At 40.8% G+C, this 11,121-nt stretch overlaps 2 protein-coding genes across 2 annotated transcripts; one reads left to right on the top strand and one right to left on the bottom strand.

Annotated features, from left to right (window-relative positions):
- Positions 1 to 1,393: 1,393 nt before the first annotated feature.
- LOC146964793 (carboxypeptidase O-like) lies at positions 1,394 to 5,627 on the bottom strand. Its single transcript, XM_085765136.1, has 11 exons — positions 5,452 to 5,627; positions 4,843 to 4,906; positions 4,543 to 4,644; positions 4,234 to 4,344; positions 4,030 to 4,146; positions 3,726 to 3,819; positions 3,361 to 3,453; positions 3,089 to 3,198; positions 2,759 to 2,843; positions 2,312 to 2,392; positions 1,394 to 2,222 (listed from the first exon to the last, which is right to left on the bottom strand). Exons 1-11 carry the CDS (start codon positions 5,517 to 5,519, stop codon positions 2,008 to 2,010), a joined length of 1,140 nt encoding a protein of 379 aa, XP_085621262.1. The 5' UTR covers positions 5,520 to 5,627; the 3' UTR covers positions 1,394 to 2,007.
- A 529-nt stretch (positions 5,628 to 6,156) lies between these two features.
- LOC146964792 (melanoregulin) lies at positions 6,157 to 10,671 on the top strand. The gene is made up of 5 exons (XM_085765048.1): positions 6,157 to 6,402; positions 6,477 to 6,732; positions 10,002 to 10,092; positions 10,209 to 10,375; positions 10,510 to 10,671. The coding sequence occupies exons 1-5, from the start codon at positions 6,326 to 6,328 to the stop codon at positions 10,579 to 10,581; spliced, it is 663 nt and encodes a 220-aa protein (XP_085621174.1). The 5' UTR covers positions 6,157 to 6,325; the 3' UTR covers positions 10,582 to 10,671.
- The last annotated feature ends 450 nt before the right edge of the window (positions 10,672 to 11,121 follow it).

The raw sequence follows: 11,121 nt of genomic DNA, 5'->3' as shown, positions 1-11,121 counted from the left end.
TGAGCTGATGATAACTAAACCAGCCAGACTTCACTGTGAATTATTATCACCTTCAATCTGTGTCTCTGAATCCCTGCCCAGCTCTTATGTTCATGTGTGTGTGTATGTCAGGAAGCTCTGCTCTGCTTCACCGAGCCTGTGTGAGTGTCTTTTAGGAGTGTAAGTGATGGAGCAGCGAATAGCTTTTCCCCCTAAGGCCTACACATGAGTGTGTGTGTGTGTCTATATGTGTGTGTCAGTTTTTCTGCTTATTATTCTCATAGTCCCCTGGTGTTTGACCCGTCTTTCTGTTCTGTTGAGGTTTCATGTGAGCTGGGATATAATTCTATTTCCACTGCTGCTCAAACCCACACACACACACTTTTAGGGAGCAGCCATCAGTGCGACTAGTCCATCACTCACCCTCACATAAGGTATTCAACTGCAGTATGTCAATGTCACATTGTCAATGGCCAAGTGTGTGTGTGTGTGTGTGTGTGTGTGTGTGTGTGTGTGTCTGTCTGTATAACTGGTGGTCTGGCAGTCATTGAGGTAGCAGGGGGGAATACACTCTGGAAATATAAATCTCCGGGAGAAAGAGAGGGTGAGTGAGAGAGGACATAGGTTGAGGGAAAACTGTGTATCTAAAGTTCTCAACAGAAACCCACCTCTCCACACTTTTTTCCCAAATAGACATAAAAAATTCAAACTCGGTGAGAGAATGTCGGAGGAAAGCCAACGCCCTCCAGTGCAGAAAATGAGCAATGTGAGAAATGTAGCAAAACCTCTAGCGGAGAAAGTCCAGGTTCTAACAACGACATGAATGACCTCAGTGATCTGTGGTCTGTGGTTTGTGATTTTTACAACATCAGGGGACACAAACATGAAAAATCCGCCCTTAGACATGACTGGCGTACCATCGTGCCAACATGAACATGTGTGTAAAAAAATAAATAAATAAACATTCTGAAATACCACCTGAAAATTAATTTCAAGCTTGAAGCAGCTGCCTCCAAAAATCAAGTCTTTTTCCAGATGGGGGACTGGGTGATCAAGATTCAGAAATTGCAAATTGATGAACAGCAAGTGAAGGAACATGAAGTTCCACCACATTATGTTTATCAATGCAATACATCCATCTATTTGCTGTCTGTACTGCCTATATGTTCAGGGTCACAGGGCAGGCTTTAGCCAATCCCAACCGACATGGGGTGAGGGCTGGACAGGTTGCCGGTCCATCGCAGGGTCACATAAACAACAACGCACAGACACGCCATATAGAGTTAGTGTGCATGATTTTGGACTGTGGGAGGAAGCTGGACCTGGAAAATCTGGGGAGAACCCAATAGCTAACACTTAATCCAATAATTTAACTTGACAATCTATTGACACATTTTCATAGCCACTGGCCGATCCCAGTACAGTACCAACATAACTGTTTATTAGCAGTGATAATGATTTTTTTCAACAGATGCATTTATTCAAGAACCACGGTTTACAAGTTTGTCTAAGAGAGAAGAGTGAACTTCCTGGATGCTGAGAATGTAAATGTTTATAGAGTCTAAATCTAACACAGATAAACCTCCAGCCCCCATAAACCTAAAGTTCTCATTAATGTCTATTACCTTCACATCATGTGATGTGTGTGGTTTTTTTGTGGTGCTGAAGATAATGAGAATGAGATGTGACGATAAAACAAGACGATGCACATGAAGGTGGAGACTGAAATGTATGCTAACTTAATCAGCCATGTGGCTCAGATAAAGGAAATTAAGTTAATGAAACATCATACATCGAGCTGACAGAAGCCCCACATGGATGGGATTTGATGTAAAAATAAAGCAAGGCTGCCCCCTGCTGTTCAAATTGTGTACAATATCACCATCACATTTCTAATAAAGTAATAAGGGAAAATTTGGGAAAATACATCCAATTACAGACTGTATAAATATATCTTTTGAAAGCTCAGTGATCACCTTTGGCTTTTCTGAGACGACTCATCATTGTTTGACTGAGGATTTCACCGTCTTACACTGAGACCCCTCCAGTGAGTAACACTGTCAGAAGAATGCTCCAAATTGTCATAGCAACCCCAGAGGCTGATGCAAAGCTCATCACCGTGGTGATAGCAGCGTTGGTGAAAGACTTGTCATGGACATGTGTGATGATGGAGAGAGCTCCTGCGTACGCCTCCTCACAGGCCGGCTGTATCTGATCCTCTGGCAGCAAGTGGCTGAACTCACCTGGAGGATCATCAAGGAACATCAAAGTCAGTGCATTACATCAGGCTGATGACTCTACGGATACATGATGTTGCTGAAGTCCAGCTCACCTTTGTCCCTCAGCTCAAAGGTATAGGAGAATGGTATTCCAATGAGGCGAGCCCAGTCACGACTTGAACCTGAGTTTGGATCTGATGGTGACAGAGGCACAGAGACAGATGCGGATGAAACACCAATTTATGTCCTTTTAAAGAAAATGTTCAGAATTATCTTTCTTCAATTTGTTCAACTGTATTGTGTAAGAGGAAGAAAGATATATGATAAACATAAGATACAAGCCCACAACACCTAAGATACAGTATGAGATGAGATAATTTGCTAATGTGAAATTTAAAATGTGGTCCGAGTTGCCTGACTGTTCATTCTTTTTTATCAAAGTTGCTCATTAGTGTGACTTACTGTATCAGACCATGTGCTATTTAAGACAGGCAGGGCATGAAGGAGCAGGCCAAGTCAGTGTGTCTGTGTGTGTGTGTGTGTGTGTATGTGAGTCTCACAAAGGATTTGTGGAGATGTTCCCACAGTGTAGTTCATTCCATGCACCTTCTTCATCTCCACTGCTGCTGCCTGGCCCACTGCAACCTGCACAGTTCACACATAATGCGTTTATCTCTCAGCTAAAGGTCCATTACTGCACACATGCACGCACGCCCCTCCGTCTGCCAGTCAGCCTCACACATTTATGTTCTCTAATATCACTCACTCACACACACGCACGCACACACGCACGCACGCACACACACACACACACACACACACACACACACACACACACACACACACACACACACACACACACACACACACACACACACACACACACACACCAGCTCATCGTAGTTGGGTGCAGAGATCTGCGGGTGGCCATATGGCAGCAGTATAAGTTGTCCAGCAGAGTGGATGGTGAGGAAACACAGGATCCGGTCAGCCATCTCCCCTAAAGGACACAGACAAAAATACTGATGTTATAAGAACATGAACATAAACCTCTCAAAGGTTGAACCACTAAGTGAAAAGTTGAATTTAATGTAATCTATGAAACACAAAGAACTGCTAATTGTTTTTACAGTAATACTGTTTCATTAGGACAGATAATTACCAACAAAGTCCATCACAGCTTTAGCCTCTGGCTCCGACCCTGCTGATTTCCCACAGTAGTTGTTTTCACAAGCATCAAATGACACGCCTACCGCTGAGGAGAGGAACAATAAAGCACATCAACACTCCTCCTTACAGTACAGTATGTAAATAGCTTGAAATATGTGTGTTTTCTTTTGTAAAAAAAAATTGTTAAATATAAATTCACATTGAAAAATGAATGAATAAATAACCAATCAAATTATACTACTGTCAAAGGGAGGAATGTTTATCAAGCACCTTGTTTTACTTTAATGTGATATCACATTTTTTTTATCATTTGTGTTATCAGAAACATTTTACTTTGAGAAAAAGTATGTAACTCACTTCCCCAGTTGGCATTAAAGTTTCTGTTGAGGTCAACGCCGTAACACTCACTACCTTGGGGAGGGAGGGAACGAGACTTTCTCCACAGACGAGTCTTCATGAAAACAACACACAGGTCGGCTTCTGTGAGTCTGCGTGTGCAGTGTTGTTGTCACTCATTTACAGCCCTAACTGCAGCTGAATCAATGTGCTGCTCTCACTTAGCAGATGCAGGATAGGCCATAGTCACTCAGTTGTAAAACAATAAATCAGTGACTCACAGTCCTATTTGCTGAATGCACGAGAATGAAAAGGAAGAACTCACGTCGTTGTTGACCCAGGTGAATACATATCCATCCACGTTAATTACAGGAGTAACATAGATGTCCAGGTTCTGCAGCATCTCTTCCAGCTTCTTGTTGGTTTTATAAGAGTGCACAATCTGAACAAAATTTCAACACTTATGCATCATCATGAACTTGTTTGAGTGCATGTGTCACTAATTGAACTGATGTCTGTGCGCACACACCTCTTTAACAAACCACTGGCAGAAGGCGGGGGCGATCCACTCTCGAGCGTGAATACCACAGTCCATCCAGATCACCTTCTTCTCTCTGCCCTCTGGGCTCTTCAGCCCCAGCTGGAGGAGACACACAACACAAGCCAGTCTGGGTGAATGAGGGTCATTTTTTGGAAATGCTGAGAATAAATAATTCAGTTGGAGGCAGGTGATGCAAGGTAAGTGAAAGTAAATATAAAAAAACACCCGTCTCTGCTCTGATTAAAATGTCCCATTTTCTAAAGTTGACAAAGCCGCGTGGTGAAAGATAATGTTCACCTTCAGCAGCGTGATGTTTCGCTCTTCAAAGGTTTGTCCATACACAGCAGAGGAGACCAGCTCTGGGTCGCCTCGCTCCACATCCTCCATCCACTTGTAGACCTGTGGTGCAGTTTAATCAGAATGATAATTCATTTATGTATTGCTGTTCATAGCTCTCTCTGGACAAGGTCTGTCTCTACTCTACACAGATCAAAGTGAATATTTAAAAAGAAGAACAAGGATTGTGATGCATCAAGGAAAATGTTTATTTATAGGAAAGTATTCCCTGAAGATTGTCCGACAGTGAGAGAGCTTTACCTCATCCATGGGGTGATATTTGGTGTAATCATAGCTCCATGTTGATTGCAAACCCTCAGTGAAACTGTAAAGGTAAAAAATGAATTCATTATATATGCTTTTCAGTATAATTACAGAAATATAACCTGCAACATGTCAATACTTTAGATTACAGTGAAGATTTGAGTTACACCTGGGTATCAAACACTAAAACAATAACTGTAGAATAACTAAGAAAAACATTTCAGTGTGATACTTCATGTGATTGGCAAATCTTTTAAAAAAAAATTAGTATTCTTCATTCTCAAAATTGTGTACAGCCAGAATATAGACAGCAATGATGCAAGGCAAGACAAACCGTTTGTCTCAAAGGGCTTTACATGGCATCGTAACAACATCCTCTGTCCTTAGACCCTGATGCAATGGATTACCACATCGATAGAAATAACAGTATGAAAAAAATAGGTGTGATTACACACGGTATGTCGAGATTACTCAAATACTCGAGAAAATAAAACATCCAAGAACAGGAAAGTAAAAATATATGTATAAATACATTTGCACACCCGTACAGCAAATGGCAAACCATTGAAGACAACACACTTTAATTGTCAACACGACACAACTCACCCCTGAGGAGTCTGTAAGCCACTGTTTATCAGCAGGAACAAACCCAGCAGCCAATATCTAAATGCCATCTTAATTTGCTCCTTCTCACTTTGACCTCTCTGTCAGTTTCCTTCCTTGGACGAGCTGCTCGGTCTTTAACCTGTTGCACCTGCCCCTGCAGCACCGACACTGCTCTCACCTCCAGCAGCGCTACTGTACAAGTACATTTTGTTTGGACAGGCTGTTGCTATGTGGACAAAAAAAGTCATTACCGGTTATCTTTACAATCAAGTCCACACCAGAGGTAAAAACATAACAACTATGAGGGGGATTATGGTGAATCAGTTATATATTAACATTTATGAAATGTCATTAAAGTTACATAACAAGCAGAACTGCTTTGCTTTTTTTTAAATGTGTTAATCTTATCAAGACAGTTCATTCCTTTTCCTCTGGTGCACATGAACACAGACGATCAACAGAGACTACATGATGCTACCAGCCCTGATTTGCGCGTGTGTTAAGAAAGTTATGCCTCTGCCACTGCATTCTGCACTATCAGGAGCTGCTGAACAAATGTGCCATTCATCCCTCAACTGCCCTGTGTGTGTGTGTGTGTTGTTGTTGTGTCCCTGTTTGGACTCACGTGGATAATGCAATTGACAGACGGCTCTCATTTAGGGCCAGGAGAGCCAAGGAGAGAGGAGGATGAGACATAACAAGTTAGTATGTTGCCTGGATTTCTGCTTTCCGGACGTTTGCAAATGAGGACCCGTCAGCTTAGAAATATTCAGGTTTCCCGAAGATTCTGGAAATCTGTCGCAGGAGGTGTGACTGTTGTAGGATTACACCAGAAAGGCTAGATTTCTATTGTTGGAAACTTTTACAAGGACCAATGGGTGCGTACCTCACCAGCTGCTGCTGTCACTTCTACCTGAAACATAACAGAGAGGAGAAGAACGCCATTTTACGGTGAGCAAAACACCTGACAAATGACAAATCTGAGGGTCCAGACTTCATTTTGATTCGTCTGTCTCTCTTCTCAGCATGCAAACCACTGCAGCTCCCAGACGACCGGAGCTGATGTCCAGTGAGTCCAGTGACAGTGACACAGAAGAGGAAAGTCTCTTTGGGCCGCAGCCTTCAAAAAGCAGCTTGTGGAGGAACAGGCAGGGCCAAAGGGGCACTGCTAATCCATGGGCCAGCACACACACAGCCCATGACTCTGCCATCAGACGAGGATCGGACAGAGAGCTGCAGGCCTTTATCAGCATGAGAGATCAGGCTGACAAGGCCACAGAGGTGAGGCAAAGTGTGTTGTTGTTGTTGTTGTTGTTCTGTATGATACGAGGAGCACAAAAGACAGAGTAAGAGGGATTAACACTCGTGTTAGGGTTAGGGTATGAATAGGTGTATGACTCAGAAAAAAAACACTTCTCATTAATTTGCAATGCATACCAGTAGGCAGTATACAACTGTATAGTACATGATGGGGTGCTCAAAATGCTACGGTGCAGCAAGTTAAATATTTACACTTGCCATTGCAATTTAAGATATTTTATTTTAACTAATAATGTCACTTAACAGCTATTTCATATTTTAACCTGTAAACCTTTTATCCATATTCTCCTGGACTTGATGCTTCTTTTTTGTGTGTAGTTGTAGTTCACAGTTTTCCCACAGCCAGTAATCTTCAGTAATTGGACCAATTAACCATGCAGTGACCTGACATTTAGATCTGGACAAAGATTAAATGCATTTCTAAATGTGTACACTTGGAACAGTACAGAGCTCTCCCCTTGTAATTCAGTAAAAAAAAGTAATTCTGTCGCAGCTCTCTAACGTATTTATCCAATAAGGGGAGAAGAAATACTGTACACAGGTGGCTCTCAAAGAGGCCTTTAAGTCTTCTTCGTGTTTACTCATAGGAAATGAGCATGACCTAGATTCCAAAATAACTTAATATTAGAAATATTATATTAGCAGTAATTAACTTGGTCTTCTCAGGGTAACGAAGGAAAGTGAGCCAAAGGCCCATTTCACTGGAGATGATTTAAAGAGTACCATGGGCAAACTGCATTGCCCTGTGTTTGCATCATTCAGAGGAACTGGAAGGGCTGAATCATTAACAAAATCAAAATATAACCAAGTGCAATATCCAAATTACAGGTGCTGCAGGAGGAGTATGTTTGTGATTGGCACAAACTCTAACATTTTCAGTTAAAATGTCAAAAAAAAATGACCATTTCAACTGAAACGGTGAGTTGGGGTCATATTCCAACTGAAATCATCTGCCAGAAATAACTGCAGTATGACTTTTTCTGAAATTTCTTAAGTGTTTACAAGTGGTCTTCAAACTTTTCATCCTTTTGTTTTTCTCGAAGACACCCACATGCAGGCACCCCCCCCCACCTTTTTTTTTTTTTTTTTTTTTACTTAATCAGTGATGTAAGTAAACAACAAAGCAACTTACTGTGGGTTGCACATTAGAGCGTTAGACTGAATTAGACACGGAGGGTCTTGCTCCGGATGATCCCTCTGATATATCCCAATTTGGGATTTTCCAAAATGCCTCTTTAGTTGTCACTCAGTAATTTACATCTACTAGGTTTGTTTGATTCATTTACTGCACAATGTGTAATGACGTGGCCAAAAACATCTTTGCTATTTTTATGACTGTGGGAGTCCAGAGGGAGTACATTCACAGTCTCACAGTCTGAACCCTCTTCGTGTTGAGAGTAGCTGGCTGCAGGACACAGTGAATACATTGTTTTAATAAATGAATTCCTCAACAGTGATTTGGGCCAACAGCTCCGCATTCAAACAGAACATTCACTGAACCATCCCTGTTCCGCTGAGGGTCTCTTTGCAACATCAGGCCAAACTAATGAGTGATGAATGGATGTGCTGCATTAAAGGTCATTAAGCACTGGGGAAGAATAGCCCAGTAAGTAAAGTAGGACATGCCGGCAGAGTGTAAACTGTTGTTAAACTCTGTTTTAATACAAAAGGTCCTGTTCAGACCTGGTGTCAACATTTGTCTCAGGTGATCTGACCACACGTGGTTGGCTCTAAGTTCACGTGTGAATGCAGCCACTGTGTATTGTGGAACCAATTTAAGATACGATCACTCACATCGTCACAAATAAATCTTTTAAAATCCATTTCAAACTCTACCAGTTAGTGTCAGTAAGTGTGAAGTTTTGTCTTTTTAACAGCAAATCATTTTGACTTGTCAAAGCAGTAAAAGCTCAGGTGTTTTAGCTCAGTTTCAGCTCATGCAGGTTTTACTAACACCATTGACAATGGACAATTATATCAATTTTATTTTCCCTCACTTGAATTTTATATTGTGACATGTCAAAATGTCTGCAGTGAAATAGCACAGAGCTTAATATGGTTTTTAAAAGTGTCATTCAGTTACAAGAGAACATGACATGGTTTTTCACGCCTGTGAAGCTATTTCCACTGGTGATATAGTCCATGAAGGTGGACTATGAATGTCAGCAGTAAAGAGATTTTATTTGCCAGTTGTGCACAAACCAAACAGTCCAGATACGTGCAGGGCTCTGTTGGAGTCTTGTAGTAAGTTAAAAGATACATAAAGGCACATAATCTATAATTAAAAAGTGATTAAAACATCATTCAAGAAAAGAAAACTATATAATAAAGTTGAAGTAAAAATATAATTAATAAATTGTAAACATAAACATGCACATTGTAAGCATAACTGCCACTAGTGATAGGGAAAAAGCTATGGGGGGATATTGCATGTGTCAGAGAGTATATAACAACATTTTCACATAATATTGCACATGAAAAGCAGGTTGAGGTAGTGAAGGTTCAATGTCCATATTGTTAAGCATTTTGTTTTTGCCATCAGTCTCACTGTGGCAGATTGTAAAACCATGTTTTGTGTCTTTGAACAACAGATAAAAATCTGTACATTGTACAAAGTACATTAAAGCAAATATTTAGTATGAAACCAGCTGACACCCACCCATCTATTAATTCTGTTGGGTTTCTACAGTACACATGCAAGTGGGGGTGGCTCTAGTCAGTTGATAATGACTATAAACTGAAAGCGTCCATACAGGTGTTAAAGTGGGGGTTCTCTGAAGGACCCAGAATGTAGACAGACTCAGGAAACAGGTTCAGCGGAACAAAAAAGACTGGACTAGAGGGACACAAAAAACACAGGCGACACTGAACATGGACAAACCAAAAAAGGGCAACAGTGAACCCTGAGGTAAAATACATACAAGAGAAATGAGACACAGGTGGGACAATCACACACAGGTGAGACACATGAGGTAATCACAGGAGAGTGAACACAGGAAGACAAGACATAGGGAACTTCAAAATAAAACAGGACATGAAGAGGGAACAAGGGACAAACCATAACAGCAGGGTTCTGTTGGATTTTTACCTACATTTTTTACAAAGTAAACAGCAAACACATTTATTTCTATTTAGTTCTGTGGTGTTTTGTTGTAATTTATGATTCAGTATTTACTCTCCATCTTTTTATATTTTACATTTTTATATTTTGTTTGTGTGTTTACCTATAGGAATGGGAAAAGCTGAATTTTGACATACACACTTTGCGCTATGCAAGACGAGAAGTCAGAGCTCGATGGAAGAAAATCTTGTTGCAGCTAGGTGAGATTCTGAACTTTATATCTGCCTCCTCCACCTCCCTGTACTCTGACTCTGCAGTTCTTTTCTCATGGCTTTTTCCTCTGCTCCTTTGACTTTCCACTGCTGTCTCTCTGCAGGTTATCAGCGTGAGGTGGACGCCTTGCTGTGTGTGAACAGGCAGAGGCGATTTAGTCGAGATCACGAGCATAATAACAAATCTACAGAGCTATTGAAACAGCTGCTGGAACACACCTCTCTGTTCCCCGCTGGAACAGGACCCCAGACCAGATACCTCTTTGTCATGGTATACAATACACAGACACACACACACACACTTTTATAGGTTTTGACTTGTGTTTCTTTTCCTCCATCTGCATGTGCGAGTCTCACCTATTTCATTCTCGTCATGCTCCTCTTCTGTCTCCATCCTTCTTTCAGGACTGCCTGGTGTCACTGGACAGTGGTGAGGACTTTGTCAGACTGGCCAAAGAGAAATATCCCAAGAAATAACAGTGAAAGAGAGAAGAGGACATAAAGGCTAAAAGAAGAGTCAATGTTCATAGACACTGCACAAGTAAACACAAGTAATTTGTTACATACCAGCATACATTCAATGGCAAATTCAAATACCTGTTGTTTGAGTCATTACACTGCAGTGGTAAGTTGCACTTTTTGTTTATTCTATACAGTCCCTAATAACCAATGTTGCAGGTTAAGATACTGGTTTAATCATGTTTTTTTGTGCTGTGTTTGTTTTTGGTGAAGTATTACAGGTAGCCTATATACTTAGACAGTCAACTCAAAAAGAAACCCTCTGCATGGACAAAGATATATTTGGTGTCTATACTAAACATGACAAATATAGTTTAACACAAATGTAAACTGGTGGCTACAACTTGTATGTATTTTTATTTTTTATTTTTTTTGTTGGTATTGATCTTGTCACTAATAAAGTATATTTGCTCACTTTCATTTAGCTCCATTTGACACTGTGTTTACAGTTTGTCCACATGGTGGAAGCACATCATCATGTTCCAGTGGGTTAAAGTG

Source organism: Trachurus japonicus, chromosome 21, assembly GCF_045865225.1.
Source record: "Trachurus japonicus isolate A0001 chromosome 21, Traja_1.0".
Lineage (NCBI taxonomy): Eukaryota > Metazoa > Chordata > Actinopteri > Carangiformes > Carangidae > Trachurus > Trachurus japonicus.
The sequence above is the reverse complement of the archived record's forward strand: the minus strand, read 5'-3'. Positions and strand labels throughout refer to the sequence as shown.

Bases quoted from the DNA above. Each gene is read 5' to 3' on its own strand.
- LOC146964793 (XM_085765136.1), bottom strand. From the start codon at position 5,519: ATGGCATTTAGATATTGGCTGCTGGGTTTGTTCCTGCTGATAAACAGT. The intron at 4,645-4,842 runs GTAAAGCTCTCT...ACTGCACCACAG, and splicing joins AATATCACCCCATGGATGAG to GTCTACAAGTGGATGGAGGA. The intron at 2,844-3,088 runs GTGTGTGTGTGT...TGAACTGTGCAG, and splicing joins CACCCAACTACGATGAGCTG to GTTGCAGTGGGCCAGGCAGC.
- LOC146964792 (XM_085765048.1), top strand. From the start codon at position 6,326: ATGGGTGCGTACCTCACCAGCTGCTGCTGTCACTTCTACCTGAAACAT. The intron at 6,733-10,001 runs GTGAGGCAAAGT...GTTTACCTATAG, and splicing joins AGGCTGACAAGGCCACAGAG to GAATGGGAAAAGCTGAATTT. The intron at 10,093-10,208 runs GTGAGATTCTGA...GTCTCTCTGCAG, and splicing joins GAAAATCTTGTTGCAGCTAG to GTTATCAGCGTGAGGTGGAC.